This window comes from Scomber scombrus, chromosome 3, assembly GCF_963691925.1.
Source record: "Scomber scombrus chromosome 3, fScoSco1.1, whole genome shotgun sequence".
Classification (NCBI taxonomy): domain Eukaryota; kingdom Metazoa; phylum Chordata; class Actinopteri; order Scombriformes; family Scombridae; genus Scomber; species Scomber scombrus.
This window is the reverse complement of record NC_084972.1, coordinates 2,602,926-2,623,684: the sequence shown is the minus strand read 5'-3', so window position 1 is coordinate 2,623,684 and position 20,759 is coordinate 2,602,926. Positions and strand designations below refer to the sequence as shown.

The 20,759-nt window shown below is 39.6% G+C and overlaps 1 protein-coding gene across 1 annotated transcript in view; it reads right to left on the bottom strand.

Annotated features, from left to right (window-relative positions):
* Positions 1–284: 284 nt before the first annotated feature.
* cntn2 (contactin 2) overlaps positions 285–20,759 on the bottom strand; it is a 46,210-nt gene continuing 25,735 nt past the window's right edge. Inside the window, exons 11-22 of the mRNA XM_062442183.1 lie at positions 18,048–18,175; positions 16,874–17,049; positions 13,233–13,353; positions 12,789–12,947; positions 11,978–12,127; positions 10,544–10,614; positions 8,978–9,212; positions 7,215–7,330; positions 6,269–6,455; positions 3,839–3,951; positions 2,160–2,328; positions 285–394 (exon numbers count right to left, since the gene is read on the bottom strand). Of these exons, the coding sequence (XP_062298167.1) occupies positions 285–394; positions 2,160–2,328; positions 3,839–3,951; positions 6,269–6,455; positions 7,215–7,330; positions 8,978–9,212; positions 10,544–10,614; positions 11,978–12,127; positions 12,789–12,947; positions 13,233–13,353; positions 16,874–17,049; positions 18,048–18,175 (1,735 nt within the window). The remainder of the gene's footprint in view (positions 395–2,159; positions 2,329–3,838; positions 3,952–6,268; positions 6,456–7,214; positions 7,331–8,977; positions 9,213–10,543; positions 10,615–11,977; positions 12,128–12,788; positions 12,948–13,232; positions 13,354–16,873; positions 17,050–18,047; positions 18,176–20,759) is intronic.

Below are 20,759 nucleotides of genomic sequence, written 5' to 3'. Positions count from 1 at the left end.
CCAGCCACAGATGTGATGGTCCCCATAAGGCATGTTTTGACACCAGTACACAAATACAGAATCAGACAGGGCTGCCCTGCTCCCCCTTCTCCCTTCACACATCCATACCTTTTACAAAAAAAAAGACCCTCTTTGTATTTATTATAAAAAAAAATGAACCCTTCCGATCCCTGCAGTGCTACAACCTTCCCCGACTTAACCCACTCCAACCCAAAACACAGGCTGAGACACATGAAGCTTTAGTTTCAAGCCAGAAAAGTAAAAAGTCCAGAGATTGGCTGAAATCACAGGCATGACAAAGACATGAGAGTGTAGAGAAGCAAGCCAGTGAGGAGGTGGAGTGGGTGACTGCACAGTGTGGAGGAGGCCTCATTCTGCACCATCATACCAGTTCCTGAGATAGAGAGAGACAGTGTGTAAAAATCCCTTTTATGAAGTGTTAGTTGCTTTGAGGTTTAAATACACTTTCTTTCTTTTTACTTAATAATATTTTATACTCACCTTATTTAAATGTTCTCTTAAGAAGGCCATAAACTGAAACTATAAATTTGATCTTTAAACTAAAAATGTTTTAGTGTTTTAGAGCTTTGACTTTTTTTCTTTCCCCATTTTAGAAGTAGGAGAACTGCTGGAAATCCCTACTCTGCTACACACTGCTGGATAACAAACCTTCTACCTCTACGTCATATTTGTCTTTTTTTCTTATATTCCTGTTCTAATTCCTAATTTGCCAGTTTTAGACTGCATGTAAACCTTGTTTTTAAAACATGCGAGGATCCGACTATCATGTTGCATTGTGTAACTATGCACTTCTGTTACATCATGTAAACAACCACGTACCTATCAGCTATGTTCTCAAGTACAAACTGGATCAGACTCCTTACTGTAACACATCTGATTTTAATAATTAATTTGTTATCAGGCAGCCAAAGCTTGGCAAGGGCTTGAAAATGAGTTAATAATTAGAATCAGGTGTGTTACAGTGAGGAGATATCTAAAGTTGATGCATTAAATATGATAATGACTTTAAACCTATTAGTTGATCAAAAAAATTAAACTGAAAATAAAATGATCTTGACTTATTTTAAATCAAGGTGTTCAGACTTTTTTCTAAAAGATAACTTTCTGGCCAATATTGGAACCTGTACTACATTGTCTTGTTGGTCTTAGTCCATTTGTTCAACACTATTATTTGTTGATTTGAAATTAAAGGTAGAGTCTATCACTCTGGAGAAAGATGGTTGATATTTGAACAAATACACTCCTCCCTTTGTGCTCCTTCTGAAGCTCTCACCCACAAATTCATGGACGTGCATTGACAAGGCAGTGTGGATTGTTATATTTAATAAAATGGAAGTATGTCTGTTCCATGAACACTTTCTATGTGAATTGGCCACAGCCTCTCTCTCTCTCTCTCTCTCTCTCTCTCTCTCTCTCTCTTTACCAAGCCTCAATATGCGAGCACTCACGCCTCCTATTGATCATTTGCTGGAATAGTGTTGTGTAACTTGGCTTGAACCACTTTATTTATCATTTACAGAACCACTGCTGTGTATGGATACCACCACAGGAGATATTAACTGAATTTGACAAAATGTGTATTGGATTAAAATCACTGACTCTACCTTTACCAATCCTATGTAGCAGATTTTTTTGGCAGTGCAGTCCATAAGTGGTTGTTTGACTATATGATCATCATAATACATGTTTATCTTATTCTTTAGTATCTTATGACTGTGTATTTTTTACAAAATAATACGTTTGCATTATATTAAAAAAAATGAACGTAGGTTTAGAGAACCTACAGTATTGTCATTAGCTACATGGCCAGTAATCTGCTGTCAATGACATTGGTGCCAAACTGGAACCTGCTTCTACCACTGTTACTGCCTGGTAGCCGTAAAACCAAAGAATGGCAAATATAGGAGGTGGTATACTTAAAGAGACTGATACCTGCAGTGGTGGGGTAACTGGAGGTAGTGGCCGCTGTGCAAGATACTTCCTAACAAAATAAGTTATTTTAATGTTGATATAATACCTCAAACCTTAAAATTAGTCAGAAATGACCTTTTCTGCCATTACTAACTACTTCATAGCACTCTGCAACATCTCTCTTACTTATAGACATTTCTCTGTTGTGCTGTTTCTCAGTTTCTCACCTGAGTCCCGGGAAACAATAATCTCGTGTGCCGGCCCGTCTCCTCCCTCGCCCCAGGACCGAATCTCCAACACGACATAACCGTTGTCTTTTGGCAGCGGCAGGCTCACTGAACTCTTCCCCTTGTCCAGAACCTTCAACGCTGTCTGACCCTCATGCTTGTACAGAACCTGCCATCAACAAGGTTGATAGTTCAATTCAAATCTCAACATCAAAACTGAGAAAACTTTAGTTGTGATTTGGCACTATATTATTAAAAAAATATTGATTAATTGATTAAGATCAAACACATCAACACAAGAACATCCTACACAGAATGTATAATGCATGTCATGTTATTTACTCATTGTAACTTCTGCATTGTCATAGTTTGTCTTTATTTTGAAATCAAAGAACCATTGCCACCATAGTTATCTTTTGATAATCAAAATGTCCTCATCCCTGAACTGGTACGAAGCTTATAAACCTGATCTTTGATTTTGTTATACAGCCTTTTATTGCTTATCATATCTCATACACAAGGGAGATTAGAATGATCACAATCTGACCTGACCTCGCAACATGTGTGCTCTGGTAGTGCCAGGCAGGCCTTGCATTGTCTTTTTTCCCTTTATTGTTCCTTAATTTTAGCAGGTCAAACTGTGACACTTGAATGTCACTGCTTTCAGTGCATAGATTCATATCTTTGCATTAAATTGCAGTAAAATCTCCACCAAGTCAAGTCTCACAGCGCTCAAGACTTTAGAAGTCACACCTTAAGTCTTCATTTCTGATACTTATGTCCTCTGAAAATGAAATGGTGTTTGCCCTGATCTGAATCTGAGGATGAATTTGTGAACTTGATGCATTTGGTCCTTTGGTTCAGTTTCTTATCACACAGAAAAAAATTCAAACAAAATAAAATGCATCATTAAAATCCAGGTGAGAACTTCCTCTCTTCTCATTGGTCAGTTGTGTCTGGGGCTGGAGCAGAGAATGTAAATATATGAAGAAAATCTTAAAGAAGCTACTCTCTGCCCAAATATCACTCTCTGCCCTAATTATTACTCTGTGGGAATGGATTTTGATGCACTAAAAACAAATTGCTCCGGAATTCATTTGTATTAATTGAGATCACTTCCTCTAATACAGGGTCCGTGCACGAATACCTCATTAATCACCTCATCAATCACAGACAAACAGCAAGATGAATCCTTATTAATGAAGCATTCAGAGCAGAGAGAGTTTATTCTTTAGTTTTTACACTAAAAACGTGTAAATGTGAAGAATGTAACAGTATTTTTTTTAAATTTTTGAATAAATATGGGTTAAACTCCATTTTTGTTTATTCTGGATCACATTAGGAGAAGTCATCATAGGTCAGGTTAAAAGTAAAAAAATATTGATATTGTTGTTTAACAGCTCTGCTAATGTAAAAATGGGTCAAATTTGACCCTGAACAGTATGTAAGGGTCAAGAATAAGCAGTCAAAATCTGATCATCTGCTTCATCCGGACTGTGTGTGTGTGGTTTGAGCAGATTCCACAAAAACCTCCACAGCTGTAGTCAGATTTAGTTTTTAGAGCCTTAAAGTCAGTCTTGTAAACTACTACCTTGACTAAAGAAGCGTTAGAGAATGGTGCCTTTAATGCAGGACAGCATGTGTACAAAAACACGCAGCTTAAACTGGACAGCACTCACTTTGTAGCCCAGTATAGCTGACTCATTGTGCATGGCCTTCACATGGTCCCACCTCACCATTACCACTGAGCCATCAGTCTTCCAAGACACATTGCCTGGAGGCCGATTGGGAGCTGAAATAGAAACACAGACGTGTTTAAAATGTGATTTTAAAAATTTATAATCAAGAATATAACAGGAAATGATTTGGACTAAGATTAATGACGATATGGGTATAAGAGTAGCTCACCTAAAAAAAGACAATGAGATGACAGAAATGGAAGAAAGAGGTAAGATTTAAGTCCCTACATTAGAGGATGATAGAGATTATGTGTTTTATTACTTCAAACTTACATTTTTAACACATTGCATCAAAACTTGAATCTTATTATAAGAAGGTGTTTAATTACATGGTGTGCAAACTCCAATATCCAGACTCAAATGATCAACTTATTATAAAACTATCTTTGTAACATAAGAGGGTTATATTTTGACAGGTATATATTTACATGCTCTTGTGGCTACAGGCAGAGCAGTGAATGCTGCACTGAAACAGAGCTCATGTCTAATCCTTGTGGTGAATACGTTTACAGCCCACAGGCCCAGGAAGTGCTAAGTATATATTCTATTTCCTGAGTACTGAGAGGACCCACTGTCTGCTACAGCTGAGAGGAATACTCTGTGAGCCAGGAGGAGGGGTGGAGAAGGCGACCACATAGTCATTTAACCTTGTTATGTTACTTATAGCATCATGAAGACGGGACATGCCCGAGGAGATGTGTCTGTGTCTGTGGATACGGAAGTTAAATAATGACAAAATTACTGCAAGTTGAGAGTGAGATTTATGCTGTAAGTGCAGAGCAAGTTTAGAGAGCAACTGAGGACAGAATCTTGATCGGATTTAAATGTTTAAACCTTGTAAGAGGAATTATGTTTCAAGATTTAAGTGATTTAAATTAGGCAAAGGCTATTTGCACCCCTGGTGCAAATATCAATGAATGCTATTTGCACCCAGTACAATTAGAAGTGGATGCTATTTGTACCCTGGTATATATAGCAAAGGGTTCTATTTGCACCCGTCTTGGTACCAGTACAGGAGTGCATGCTGTCGGAAGGGAGCGTCTGGAGATATGCGGAAGATTCCCGTATCCCACCGGGATAGCAGGATAAATATACGTCGCTGTTCTCTTCTGTATATCATATAACCATTTCTATCCGGTGAGATCTATCACTTCCCGGCGTGAGAAATGTCAGGTGTGGCGTGTAGCGTGAGAGCAGCTTGAAATGCGTGTCTCACGGCCTGAGACTTCAGAGGTCTGAAAATGTATTTGGTATCCATGGCAACCATAGATCTGTCAACATTTGATTTCCATCATATAACAACCTGAAGGTTGTAAATTCAGATATTTTCGGGTTGGATGCATTTACTTAACAAGTGAAAATGTAGCAGAGTTTTTTCCGCTGAAAACATTATAAATAAATAACTGCTGCTCGAACCAGAGTCTCCTGAACTAATGACGGACACGATGCCCGTTACGCCACCGCTTTGTTCCTACAAAGTAATGTGACAGCCCAATATTTTTGCTAATACGGAAGATAGATATTGGCAACAAATAATTTCTTACTGACAAACTGACGCTTGTATGCATTCACTGAGGAGAGATTATGAAAATATAATACAACTTTCCCGCCAGAAATGTCTTTAGAACAAACATTCCAGATGAAACCTTACTAAATTCGCCTTTTTCTGTTGGCGTGGAAGATGAATGTCCGCCATGTTTTCACGTTGTTATACGTCTAGGGTGCAAATAGTTCCACTGTGTGGCCGAGGCTGTTTGTACCAGGGGTGCAAATAGACACTCCGTTTAAATGAAGTGCTGCACCCCTCACATGCAAATACCAACCTCAAAATCAAGTTCTGGTCTGTTTCTTGTTCACACTGATTTATTACTACCAAATAAGTGACTGACAACAGGTAGCATTTTATTGCAAAATATGCTTACTTATCTTATCTAAAAGAAATAACTGATTTAAAGCATCATTAGCTTAAACTGAAACTGGACCTTGTACAGTATGTAATAATGTGTTTCTATGGTTACCTAATGGCCCTGTATAACTATATAGATCACTTTTGTCAAAAAACAAAAAAGGAGGTCATTTGGAAGCAGACTGAGACCCACAAGGGTACTATTGTTTGAATGAAATGAATCAAATTGGCAACGCACCAGAGTTTGTTCACAGTTTGTTTGACATGCCTTGTTTTTTAAAATGAGTCAAGTCACAATCTCAAATGTTTTGGAAAACAAGCAATAAGAAACAATGATCCTCAAAACCTGTTCTGTGTTCAAGAATCTGACCCTCACAGGTTTAGTCTGAAGCGTTCTGTGTGCACGTGTATGTGTGTGTGTGAGTGTGTGTGTGTGTGTGTGTGTGTGTGTGCTACAGCCGTACGTGGTTTCCTGGTGGTGACGGTGGCGCGTGGAGATGGTGGCCCGGTGCCGGCGCTGTTGTATGCCAGGACAGCGACGTGGTATCGCGTGCTGGGTCGAAGTCCAGACACCCTCGCTGTTGTTTCCAGGCCTGCTGTTCGCACTCGGTCTGCCGCTGCTTCTCGTTCATGCTGCCGCCAGTACCGGATCTGAGGACATGCATCATGTACATTTACAACCAAAACCCCTGTCCAAATACTCCACAAACTAACTCCACATTCATCAAACTTCTCACACTCACAGCAGCAAATTAACTACATTTATTTATATTTTTCTCTTTGGACACATTCATCATTAAGTAAAAATGAAACTATCACATCAACTTTACCAGCATTAGAATGCTGATATCAGTCATATCATGGTACTAATAGTAAAGTAATACCTTAGTCAATAAGTTAATAAAGTGAGCAGATTTCATTTCTAAGAACAGCCAATATGATTAGAGGTTCTATGGCAGGTCAGAGGAATAAATAAGATTGTTTTTCTGTAACAACTCAACAACAAAGTTGTAGCTGCAGATTAAAAAGAAGATATATATCCAGCTAAAGCTGATAAGATTAAATACATCTGCATTCCAACAAATGTCCCTGATAATTAAGAGTAAACTTTATCTTGCTTATCCGGGTTTGGAGTTAAGAAAGATGCTGTTGAGGGAGAACATACAGTTTCTACATACTATTTAGCTGAACTATATTTACACTGAATATAAAATTACATGGCCTATAATAGCCATATTTGTAAATCAGATTGATCTATACATTACTTCATCAGTCTCCACAGCTCTTAAATTTCACTGTATCTCTTCACTTTTTTCTTGCAGCGTAATGACAGCTGAGTTTTGACAGTTTGTCAGTTACAGTCTGTTCTGTTGGAATAATATCAAGATGTGTATTTATGCAGTTCCTCACCTCGTATCCTCTGAGGATGCCGTTGGCACTGAGCTGATGGACGGGCTCCCAGGATACCTGGATGTCAAAGGCGGTCAGCGCTGTGGCATTGATGTTTGATGGTCCCACTGTTGGCTCTGTGAGGAATCAGTTAGAGGTCAAGAGATCCAAATATGCAACGTACTTTATGATGTACATTGTGCATTTTTACTGACAGAGATGTAAAGTATGAGTAACATGGAGTCCTTTTAACTGGTGTTGACATGAATACATATATCTGTCTTCAGAGACATTATGAGTGAGGTAGTGTGAGCCACCTAGTGGTCCTCTTTTGGTAGCAGAACTGGCACTGTGGGATGAACCAAACATTGAGTTGAGACACTCGATGCTGATGCTCATCAGTGCAAGTATGAGCTGCTTGCCAGTGAAAGCCTATCAATACAGTCCAACTCGCAAAAATATGTGTTGATCAAGCACCCAAACCTGACCCAAACCAAAACTTTTTTCTTCTTTCTTTCTATTTTTTTTTTTTTTTTTTTTACTTAACACTGGTAGGCTCAGTGAGCTGTGGTTGGGGAGCAACGTGCCATGGCCAGGACACACTACTGTTTAGTTGTGAAATGTGTGCTTATTACCACTTTTGGACTTCCAACAGAAAATGCAAAGGATGAGCTGTGTTATGGTTTTGCTCTGGAGCTTGTTTTCTGCTGTGGAAATAATGTTTGTAATGTAGCTGTGTATGTACTTGGGAGTGGGTCATTACGGGGGTTTTGCTGTGAAATGTGTTGTGGTTGATAGAGGCATTAGCTCCACTGTGTTTCAAGTTGGAACGCACTGTTTTTGATGCTGGTCATTTGTTGATATTAGTGGGAGAGAGGCAAAGCACATGGGAGCGTTCAAAAAGGTCACAACATCTGGATTTTTATGGAAAAACCAGCCTGGGTCCTTCTCATAGAAATCAGCACACAGGCTGTTACAGATGATTGAGAAAATAATACGTTTTATTTATATAGCGCCTTTCACAGACCCAAAGACGCTTTAACTACAGAACCTGAACAAAATGTATTCATGGATAACAAACGTTCTTGAGTCGGATTTGAATGTAGAAAAGGAAAGGCAGTCAAGGAGAGATTGAGGGAGAGAATTCCAGAGCTTGGGGGGCCGTGGCACTGAAGACCGGCCTCCCAAGGTGGACAGTTTGGTGCGTGGGACGGTGAGGAGGTTACAGTTGGAGGACCTGAGAGACTGAGAGTGAAAGTGGGGAGTGATGAGTTCACTGAGATAGAGGGGAGCCGGGTTATGGAGGGCTTTGAAGGTGAGGAGTATGATTTTGAATTTTATCCAGGACAGGACCGGTAACCAGAGCATCTGGAAGAGGATGGGGGAGATGTGGGCCGTGTATGAAGATCCTGGATGCTGAGTTCTGAATATACTGAAGTTCTGGTGGAAAGGTCTCATTTTTTAAGTTACATTACAACCAGTTCACTTGTTGACAATGAAAAAATGATTAATACATGCAAATTGCTCCACAGTTCTATATTTAAAAGCCTTAACATGGCTTTAATGTTTAAATGAGCATAAAGCAGCTGTCAGCAGGAGTCCTGACTCCCTGCAAGAAACAGAAAGGTTGTTTTCCTTTCTGATCCTACTGTATCAGTAATAGTTTCCACTGCAGCAACTAAACAGTTTCAGAATAACAATAATACGTTATATTGCAATGCAAAGTAGGTCTAAGAGGTGGAGATGCAGTTGGGACTTGAGTGTAGTGACAGACATTAACTCACCCTCTTCTGCAGAGTAGACCAAAGCAATCTGGCTATATGGACCTTCTCCTCTGCGGTTATAAGCTTTGATCTTCACCTCAAATGGGCTGTATGGCGTCAGGCTGTCGTTGTAGTACACATACCGGGATGACTCCACGTGGGGAATGTGCACCACTGTCCATGACGATGTGTCTTTCTTCCTAAATGCCAGGATGTAGCCAAAACCGTCACCATTCTGGTACTCTCTGGCCATGGGCTGGAAGGTTCAGATAGAAAATGAAGATGTGAGCCTCTACAAACATCAACCCAAAAGTTTTCACTGACTCACATGACATAATTAGTCAGTGTGTGTGAAGGTTCAGAGCTGTCCCACTGGAACATCAGAAAATGCCTGAGGTCTCACTAACAGACTTTTTGAGCCTTTGAACATTTCTCACAATCCTACAGACATAGTTCAAAGCTCTTATGTGTAGGATTTTAAAATGTCTGAATGTCTAGTGATGGAGGGTCTACAGACAGCCCAGCCAAGCACAGTGGTGCTTTGAGCTAAATGCAGTGTTGGGGAGTAACTAGTTACATGTAACAGCTTTGAATAAAAGCAGAAATCTGAAGTCACACCTTTAAGATTTTACTCATGTTTTAATATTGAACATGTAACTGAATACATATATTGCTGTTTTTCATTCTTTGAAATCAATATTTTTTATATTTAGTAAATAAATCATGACGTGGGTTTATTAGGAGCACACATGGGCCTAAATGGTGACTCAAATAACTATATTTTATATTATAAAATCTACATGAACTAATGAATACATTTTAAATGAGAGATAAATGTTGCTTTATAAGAAATGATCTCTCTTATAAATCATGTCAGTATTCATGAAAAACAGCTGAACTTAGATTTTGGTGCTTAATGGGAACATTTACCCTAACAGCTGGAAACATTGGTTAGAACATTAGAGAAGTCATCAAAAAGTCATCAAATGTAATGAGTTATATTACTTTGATTAAATAATTAAAATAGTGACATTACTTATTACATTTTAAATAGAGTTACTAGTAATCTGTAACCTATTACATTTCTAAAGTAACCTTCCCAACCCTGGCTAAATGCAATATCATTTGCAGCAGTGATTGGCAGGAATGTCAGTTTTGCAGGTTTTTGGTCATAAACCAAAATATTGGACAAACTGAAATGTTGACCTGATGGTGGAAATACAAGAAAGGTCATGGAATCACAGTTTGACAATTCATCCTCTGAGGACTATGTACCAAATATCATGGCAAACCATCCAATAGTTATCACATTATTTCAGATAGACCAAAGTAATAGACTGAGCAACAGACTGTATGATTATGTTATAGTTCTACACATAGGGGTTTCAAGTCATCTAACAGTCATTAATAACTTTGTAATGTTACAGATGTGAATGACAGAAGAGGTACTACCATGATCCAAAACCAATCAGAAACCCATAAGGAAGTGAAGTCAAGAACAAAACTTGATAAAGCAACAGACATTAAAATGACCTGTATGTCCTGTATGTGTCCACAAAGGGATCACACACTCAGACATTCACTCACCGTCCAGGTTACAATGAGCTCATTGCGGTCTCCTCCTCCTCCTCCAAGTCCACTAGGAGCCACTGTGGGAGCTGAGGGCCAAATATACACATTCAAGATAAAACAAACCATACATCACTGTTGGGGGAGATAATGGAGATAATAAACAATGTTTTGTGTCTAGCTTAATGTGTATTTATGGAGTACATTAGACTGAGTGACATGTAGTAACAGAGTGGATGTAATTACATTTAAAAGATGATTGTATGTGGACATTAACCTGGAGACTGGTATTTGTCTTGCTCATTGTAATATGTCAAACTTATTCTTACTATGGGAGAAGTAGTATTAATAAGTATTAACCTTGCTCTGATGACAAAAGATTCTAAAACATAATCCACATTTTTGCAATGTTTTGTGAATGTATTTTATTTCTTTGTTTTGTTTTGTATTTAACTTATAATTTTTGCTGTTTTGGTTTACAATATTTCACAATTTTTGTACGTAATATTATTTAGATGAATGATATTTATGTTCATTTTTGATATTGTGTTTTATCTCTTATTATATAGGTGAGGTTTTAAGATAAGCCCATAGTGGGTTTCTACCTCACACGTGTTTTTTTTTTAATAAACCCATAAACCTAACTATAATACTATTATACTTGCATTGCATTATATGTCTTTTTAAATCACTTTGCAAACTTATTATATTATGATAATGCTATTATTATATCATAGTATATATAGTTATATTATAAAATAGCATTCTCTTAGATTTTTCTCATATATATATACTTCATAATATTATATTAATACTGTGCAGTGTGTGTTTATTATATATACTACACATATAAACAGTATAAAATATCATAACACACTACTATACTATACTACATACTATATAATAGCACATATTTTTTGGGGGTTTTCCCTTGTTATTAGACAGTCAGTGGCAGCATCCAATCAGGGACATTGCAGGTGTACAGCATGCACTGTAACCACTCAGCTACAGGGCGCTCCTTATTTTCTTATTTATTCACTTATTGTTCTTATTAACATATTTACTTATTCTTTATCTGTTTATTTAACCTCTCCCTGTGCTGCATGTGGATTTCCTCTTGTTCAGTATATTTTATGACATACAGTATGTAGGCATAAGATCATGACAAACTCAGAGTTATGGCAAAAATCTAAAACACAAAACACATCCAATATATCTGCATTGTTCTCAAAATGGCCATTTTCATGAGTGATCGATGTATTTCCGAATCAAACCTGTAATACTTTTTAGTTTAACTAACTATAAACCATCAGTGAAACAAATCAACTCTTGTGTTCATGGTAACTGGAAGCACCTGCAGCCACTCCTCATCTACAGCTACTGAGCTATTAAGACCGCCATTGACCACTTTCATAAGACTGTTTGTACCAGATACAACCTGTGGCTCCTCACCTGCTTGCTGTGTGCGGATGGTGTGTGAAGGCACGCTGGGCTCTCCGCTGCCCAGGATGTTGCTAGCAATGACCTTGAATTCATAATCCATCCAGGGCATGAGTCCCATCACACGAGCCAACTCTGCATTCCCCTCGATGTTCACCGGGTCTGGTGTACAATGAAGAGAGAGATGTGTTTATTTACATGCAAATTCAATGCAATGTCCTTATTGTCATTGGACAGCAGTACAAAGGGATTGTGTGTCCCCAGTGGCTGATAATACATAATAACAGCGACAAACAATATACGTAACACAACAGATAATGAGGCACATAGCAGACACTATGGAACAAATACATAAATAAATAAATGAAATGGCAGTAATAAATATAGATGGCAGTAATAAATATAGATGGCAGTAATAAATATAGGAATAAGAGCAGTAGTTACAGTGTTATTTGCACATGCCGGCACATTTGAGGTGCATATACAGTATACAGCATATTGCACAGTTAATGAGTTTGTAATTTCAAATATAAAGATATGTGAATCATCAATATCAATCTACCTTTTTTTTTACTCATTTCTTCATTTTATTCTCAAAAATAGCAAAAATAATGACAAAATGAGCATAACTCATTTCCAAAACTCAGCAAAGTTTTAAACGTACTTATCTAGTCTGGCAAAGTCTTCATATATACACACATTCACACACACACACACACACACACACACACACACACACACACACACACACACACACACACACACACACACACACACACACACACACACACACACACACACACACACACACACACACACAAACCTGTCCTCATCTTCTTCCACTCTGATGAGAGTGAAGATCGGCCCATGATGACATATCTGCCGATGGGACTGTGATTATCGTAGCCACGACTCCACCTGAGTTCCACTGAGGTCTCAGCAACGTTCTTCACCAGTAAACCTCCAGGAGGTCCTGGGGGGCCTGGACACAACAACACAGAATCATTACATTTTTGGCACATCATTTCTATTTTTGAATTCTTTTCCCCTAATAACTGCTAAATCTAGCTTTGACTTTTGTTTCCCCCGGGTAAATTTTATTATGATATTAGTGAACGTGTTCCACACTATCCCATCCCCTATGCTTTAGCATTAACTTCTGATTATAATCTTTCTCCCTGTAAATTGTACGATTGCATAAGCATTCATTTCTTTGCTGTGTTTGTTTTTGTGTCTCTACTGAAACAGCTCTGATGCATGATCTTACCTCGAACCACCAGTTTGGCTGAAGCTGAGGCGCTGTCCACCACAGTCTGAGCTGTGCAGGTGTACATCCCCGCCTGACTCAGCTGAGCAGTCACAATCAACAGATCACCAATGGTTTCTTTCTGCAGGGCCACACACAGAGTAATAAAGAAGAATAAGACAATGTGACAAGAGAAGGAGGAGAGTAAAACAAAGCAAATGAGTTAAACAAACACTGCAAATCAGGAGTATAAAGAGACAGACAAACTAGCATTACAAGGAAGATGCTCCCTGTTTTCCATAGTATGGTAATATCATCATAAAATGGATTAACATAAATACACTGCTCAAAAGCATCAAAAGCTGCAGCAGGACTTTATAGTGCTGACAGTAACAAGCTTACAGAAACTCATTTTTCAGCTAGACCCACAAACAGCTAATAGCAGTGTCTTATCACATCAACTTTCATTTAACTTTCAGACATAAAGGAGCAGGAACATGAAATGGATAATTAATCTCATTTAGCAGCTTATTTTTCTCTGGCCCTGTGCTCGGGTACCATGAAATATTTAACACGCAGCCCTGAAATGAAGTAATTATATTAAAAAAAAAAAAAAAAATCTTGCTTATATTGTAATTGTATGATGCATTTTGCATTTAGCTCCAGAGGTCTCCTGAAACAGCAGATAGGTACCGAAGAGCCAAAAAGCCAGCAGCTCAGGTGATCGCTGAAGCAAAAACACAGGTGTGGGAGGGGGGATTACATATCTCTTCTGGCCTGGTAACGCCAGGAGAAGCTGATGAGCGTTGCTGGGGAGAAGGATTTTTGGGTTCCATTGCTTAGCCTAATGCCACCACGTCCCAGGCCCGGATAAGTGGCAGAAAATGGATGGATGGATGGATATAGTGTAGTTATAAGGTGCATTTTGTTTTGTAGCTCCAGGGCTCTCCTGGGCCAAAAGGCCAGCAGCTCAGATGATTGCTGAAGCAACAAAACACTGGGGTGTGGCAGGAGGTCATGGAGGCCATGGAGAAAGACTTTCAGTCGGCCTCAAAGAAGTTCTGGCAAACCGTCAGGTGACCCAGGAAGGGGAATCAGGGTTTAGCCCGGATGTTGTCAGCAGGGGTGGAGAACTACTGACCTTTACAGGGGATGTTGTTGGGCGTTGGAAGGAACACTCTGAGGATCTCCTAAACCCAACGACATTCCCTTTATGTAGGAAGTAGAGCAGGATGACTCGGGGAAAGCCTCACTCATATATCTGGGAGAGGTCTCTGAGGTAGTCAAACAGCTCCTCAGTGGCAAGGTACTATGTATGGATGACATTCGACTTGAGATGCTGAAGGCTCTGGACATTGTTGGGCTGTCATAGCTTACATGCTTCTCCAAAATTGCATGGAGATCAGGGACAGTGCCTATGGACTTGCAGACTGGGATGGTGGTTCCCATTTTTTAAAAAAGGGGACCGGAGGGGTGTGCTCCAACAAGCTTGCACCACCAGGGTACTGGACAGGAGGCTCCGGCCAATTGTCGAACCTCGGATTCAGGAGGAACAATGTGGATTCTGTCCTCGCCCTGGGACAGTGGAGCAGCTCTTCACCCTTGCACCTGAGGGGTCAAGGTAACTCACATATCCAGTCAACGCATGCTTTGTGGAGTTGCAACCATGTCCGTCAGAGCATATTGTGGGTGGTGCTGTGGAACTATGGGGTACCACACCGCTGCTGCGATCCATTTGGTCCTCATACAACCGCTGTGACAGCTGCGTTTGCATTCTCTACAGTAAGTCAGACTCGTGGGAACCTCAGGATTGCTTCTCTGCTTTTTTGCTGATAATGTGGTTCTGCTGGTTTCAACAATCATCTCCAGCAGGCACTGGGATGGTTTGTAACTGAATGTGAAGCGGCTGGGATGAGAGCCAGCACCTCTAAATCTGAGGTCATCATCATGCTCTGCTGTAAAAAGGTTCACTGCTCCCTCTGGGTTAGGAGTGAGTTGCTGCCCCAAGTGAAGGGGATTAAGTATATTAAGTAAGAGCGACAGTAGGACAGGCGGATTGGCTCAGCATCAGCAGTTATCCGGTTGTTGTACCAGACCATTGAGGTAAGAGCTGAGCCAGAAGGCAAAGCTCTCAGTTTTCCAGTCAGTCTACATTCCAGCCCTCACCTATAGTCACAAGCTTTGAGCAGTGATCGAAAGAAAGAAATCGCAGATACAAGCGGTGTCTGGGCTCAGCATTAGAGATAGGTTTGGGAGTCCTTCCCATCAAAAGGAGCCAGCTGAGGTGGTTTGGGCACCTGGTCAGGATGCCTCTTGGACACCTCCCTCCAGAGGTTTTCTGAGCGTGTCCAACTGGTAGAAGATCCTGGGACATACTCTACTAGACTCTACGCCACATTTTTATTAGTTGAAGAGAAAACTACAGCTGTTCAGTACATGATAGCACACATATTTAACATCAGATACTCCTGCTGATCTGAATTATCAATGTCATAGAACAAATCAGCAGCTACTGAGCTCCCCTCATTGAAAGTACCAGCTCAGCTTTTATATACAGTATGTTAGAAACATGATCCAATAACCTCAAACAGTGCTGAGATTGGCCTTGTTTATTACTGAACCAAATGAAACCGTTTGAAACCAGCGTCAGACTGAACTTAGATGAAAGCAGCGCCTTTGAGGAGAAGTGATATTCCATCAAATGCCATACTAGTAACAAGTATTGTGTGTGTATCCAAAGCCCTATTCTGCTCTGCCAACTAACACTTTCAACTAAAAACTAAAAAAAACTAATCAATGAGCCACACTGGGTGACATGTTCCTTCATTACCATGAACATACACACACACACACACACACACACACACACACACACACACACACACACACACACACACACACACACACACACACACACACACACACACACACACACACACACACACACACTCCTGCTGCCAGATATACTCATTAGAGTATTGGCTAAGTAGATCAATCTATAGCTGAAAATAGTCCCCAACACTTCCTCCTGTTTGAGTAATGTTTGCTTAAAAAAAAATTACAGGGCCTCTCTGTTTTAAGAAACTAAAGTATATATCTGTGACCCGTCATTGAGAAGTCAGAGAGTATTGAGAGACAGACAGAAACATAGTTGGTCTTTTCAAGGAATCTAGCCAACTATAGACTATTATCAGTCTTATCCCTGTGTCACAGCATTATGAACAGTGATTTGATCTCTTAGCTTTAAAAGACAAACTACCTCCAGGGAAAACTAAACTGCTTTCAGAGTGAAGAGAAATACTTTTTTTCTTTGTTGGAAAGAGTAAAAGGCCATGGGAAACATTAAATTGCAAAGATCCTCTCAGTGTTTATTCTCCGCAGTAAAGTCAAATAGAAAAATCTTTGATCAAAACAACTGAAAACTTTTTGCAGACTTTATTTTGAGAATCATAAACTCGAGCAACACAAAGCTGAGGTAGACTGCTGTCTTATTTGTTGTTTGATGTTCTGAAGTCTGGATGGAACTAATGAGAGTGAATTCCAGCTTCAGCCATCAATGATTTCCCTCATTCCCTTTTACTGCCCCACAAAACTACCAAAGCTCTATTTTACATCCTAACAACACCTTTCACAAAGTATCCACCATGCATCGTAGGACTCACCCCCTGCACCCGGTGGTACGGCCCTGCAGGCTCCTCCAGGTCCAGCAGGACCCCGTTGAGGGCCCAGGTGAAGGTCAGGTCCATGGTAGGGTCGTGGGAGGCATGACACTGCAGCGTTACATTCTCACCCTGGTTGATGTCAGCGTTGGAAGGAGCCAAAGTGATCTTGGTGGCATCTGTGTGGTTGGGACACATGAATAGTTGAAATCAAAGCTAGTAGCAGAGGTGGGGATTTTCTTGGCTTGGTAAATACAATAAGAAAGAGGAAAGGCTTTTAAAATGAAGAGAAATTACATTTTCCATTTTAAATGAAGGTGACAGTTGTTTTTTATTAGTGTAACAACAGATACGAAGATCTGATATTAGGAATTAGAAGATCATTTCATTTAAAACTATTCACTGTATGTTATTCTTTTGTGGTTACACCATTGGTACAAAATGGTGCAAATGTCATTTCAAATGACATACAATCAACAAAAACAGAAAATGTACATTTTAACAAACCTGATGCTGCTTTTAAAACTATTGTTATTTATGAATTGCTCATCTTGCCAACTCTTATTTGAAACTGACCCATAATCTGACAGTAATACATCAACCCACATAAACACACATTTCTGATGATTTGTAGTGAACAAAACGACCTCAAACATACAGTATTTTTGACATTTTAATACAGCGATATGAGTGGCGGCATTAATAAATAAAGGTTATTAAACTGTATTTTATATATATATATATATATATATATATATATATATATATATATATATATATATACACATACACAGCAAATGTTTGAATGTCAGTCTTTTAGACCCCACTATTGTTTGTGATATAATATGTTTGCAATTGCTGGTGATTTTATGCACATCAATTTAAGTTCAAAAGCAGGATTAAGCTGAGGTTCCACAGTGTATGGACATAACATCTGTGACATCACTCTTATGTTCTTGAAGTCTAGATTTCGATTTTTGACTTACCTCCATGTTAGAGCCAGACAAAATGGATTTTCTACAGAGGAAGTGTGGGTGTGCTGACGGCCATCTTTTGTAAAGCTGTGTCTCTACTTCCACAGCAGATAAGAGCGGAGGCCTTCACTGAACTTTTTATTACTAACATTCATTTTATCCCCACACATTTGGTACATGTGTGTTAGTGTGTGTGTGTGTACCTCTAACAGACAGGTGTCCGGTGCTGTTGGCTTTGCCCAGATAGTTCTCAGCGAAGCAGGTGTATTTCCCTTCATCTGCTCTGCTGATGTTGTGGATCCACAAGATTCCATCTGGAGTTACTGTCACCCTGAGAAAACACCAAACATCCAGAGGGTCAAAAGAGGCTGCAGCTGACTGACTACACTACTGCCACCAGCTCAGTGCATGCAGGGGTTGGACAAATTAATGGAAATAACTCTCAGGTAATACAGTCAGATAGAACATCACAAACTATGACTTTAAATATAATCAGCTTTGACAGATTCATGACAAACAAACAACATGTATGTCACAAAGACAATATCTGCTGTAGCTCTTCTGTCTTGGATTGTGTTGTATGTACAGGTGCGTCCATGTGCGTCTGTGTGTTTGAACCCTCAATGGTTCAATGCAGCTGCATCCTGCTTTACATTCATCCAGCTCCACACACTAACGCCGGAAGGTGAATGTAACACATTCACTCTCCCACCCACATATTCCCAGCTGGTGTGCTCATTTCAGCCACAGGCACACTGCTCACACATCATTATTATACTCATAAATAATCCCAACCCAAGGTCCACTTTTCAGGTGAATCTGGAGCTTTCAGCTATATCACACAGGATTCATCAGATGGATTTGATGACATGCAAACTCAACTCTGCTATGAATCCGCAGCACTTTCAAGAATAAACTACGACGCTTAACTTTACAACAAAGACAGACGATGAAGACTGTGTGAAACAGCTGAATCATGGAGAAAGCTAGTAAGTGGATCTTGAGTTGGAATTATTTTGTAAAACTATAAGTCATGTCATGTCATATCATTAGTTATGATGTGATTTTACTCATAATGTAATAGTTGAGTTCAGGATGTGATGACTCAGCCTTACAACAGAATGCACAAAGAGAACATGTGAGTGACCAGAATGAAGCCACAATTAAAGCACCATGTCTAAATCATTATTAAAAAATAACTCGAATATTTCAATGATCGTGTGTAATAGCACTGCAGTATGGTGTGGCACTTCAGATATCAGAGCTTTTCATATAAAACCCTAACCCACTCATTCATTTACAGTCGCGATTACTGCATTACTCGCCAAGTCGTGGAGCAGTTCAGACGCAGCTGAGCAGAGCCAGTATCGGCAGAAGCGGAGAAAACGGTCCGCCCGAAATCTTCTAAAGTGTAGGAGCAGTTCACTATGGAGCCTGTAAAGGATCATGCAATATCGTTTTAATGTTGACGGAATAGAGCGCACGTTTAATGAACTCGTGCTAACGTTTGATTAATTCGTGTGCACGTTTTATTAATTTGTGTGCACGTTATTAACTCGTGTGCACGTTTTATTAACTCGTGTGCACGTTTAATTAAATTGTGTGCAGGAGTTAATATTACGTGCTCACGAGTTATTAAATCATGAACACGATTTAATAAATCGTACACACGAGTTAATAAAACGTGTGTACATTTATTTATCAAATTGTGCACACGATTTGGTTAAACGAGCTCTCGTTTTCCTTAATCGAGTGCTCGCTTTAGTTAATTGTGAACTGTCGGTTTCAGTGCTTCCCACGCCAGACACACAACAGATCAGATCCATTCACTTTCTACTATCTACTTGCTGGACAGTGCTGGACGAACACTTTTTTATATCCGGTAAGTTAATGTTGTGCTTGTACAAGTTAACTCGCAATGTTATAGCTTACATGTGATTTTATTAGACAGTGATAGGTGACCCTTTCTGTCTAACCCCTCGATGTAGGGCCACTGCCACCGATGGAGCAGACAGCTAGCCTGAGGGACTTCCTCAAGGACAGGGGCATCAGCGAAGATGTAATCGAAAAAAACTGGAACATGAATAGGTCGGCAATATAAACATGTTCAGTCTACTTTATTTAAACAAAACAAATACGGATGAAGGGATATGCGCCTGCAGTTACCCCTGGTTCGCAATCGCCTTGCTTTCGGCTTAGGTTATGGTCAGCACCCCGCAGGCTATAAATTGGCTACTACTGAAAATATGCAAAACTGCGAAGCCTTGGCTAAATCCGGCAAACATAGGTCAGCCTATGCCCTACCAAACTTAACTCAAAGGTTGTCCAAACACAATGTTTTTTGTGTCGGAACACTTTACCAAGCCATGCACAAAGCACTATCACGCCTGTGACAATTCGCCCTGCGCAACACCATGGGCACATCGTGGTCACCCGACACTGACGAGTCCAAACAAAAGGCCCCTAATCAAGTAGAACAGGAAAAAAACACTTTCTTCCTCACACCATTATTTAAGCAATTATTTGATCTTATAAAAAAAAAAAACCTCACAATAGCCTTGGGGACAGAGGCTAATGCTGGAAGTAATTTCTCTTTGTGAAAAAAGTTCATTAGCAAAGAATGATTCCCCAATCAGTTGCAAAGTCTATTAAGGTAATAGAATAGAATAGAATAGAATAGAATAGAAAGTCTTTATTGTCATTGTACAAAGCACAACGAAATTGAGATGCCGTCTTTAAAGTGCAGAAACAAGAAATAAATAAATAATTGCCATTATTTAATGCAGTTTAGTGCATTTATGGCTTTAGCGTAAAAGCTGTTGTGTAATCTATTTGTGCGTACTCTCAATGTCCTGTAGCGTTTGCCTGAGGGCAGCAGCTCAAACAGCGAGTGTCCTGGGTGAGATGAGTCCCTG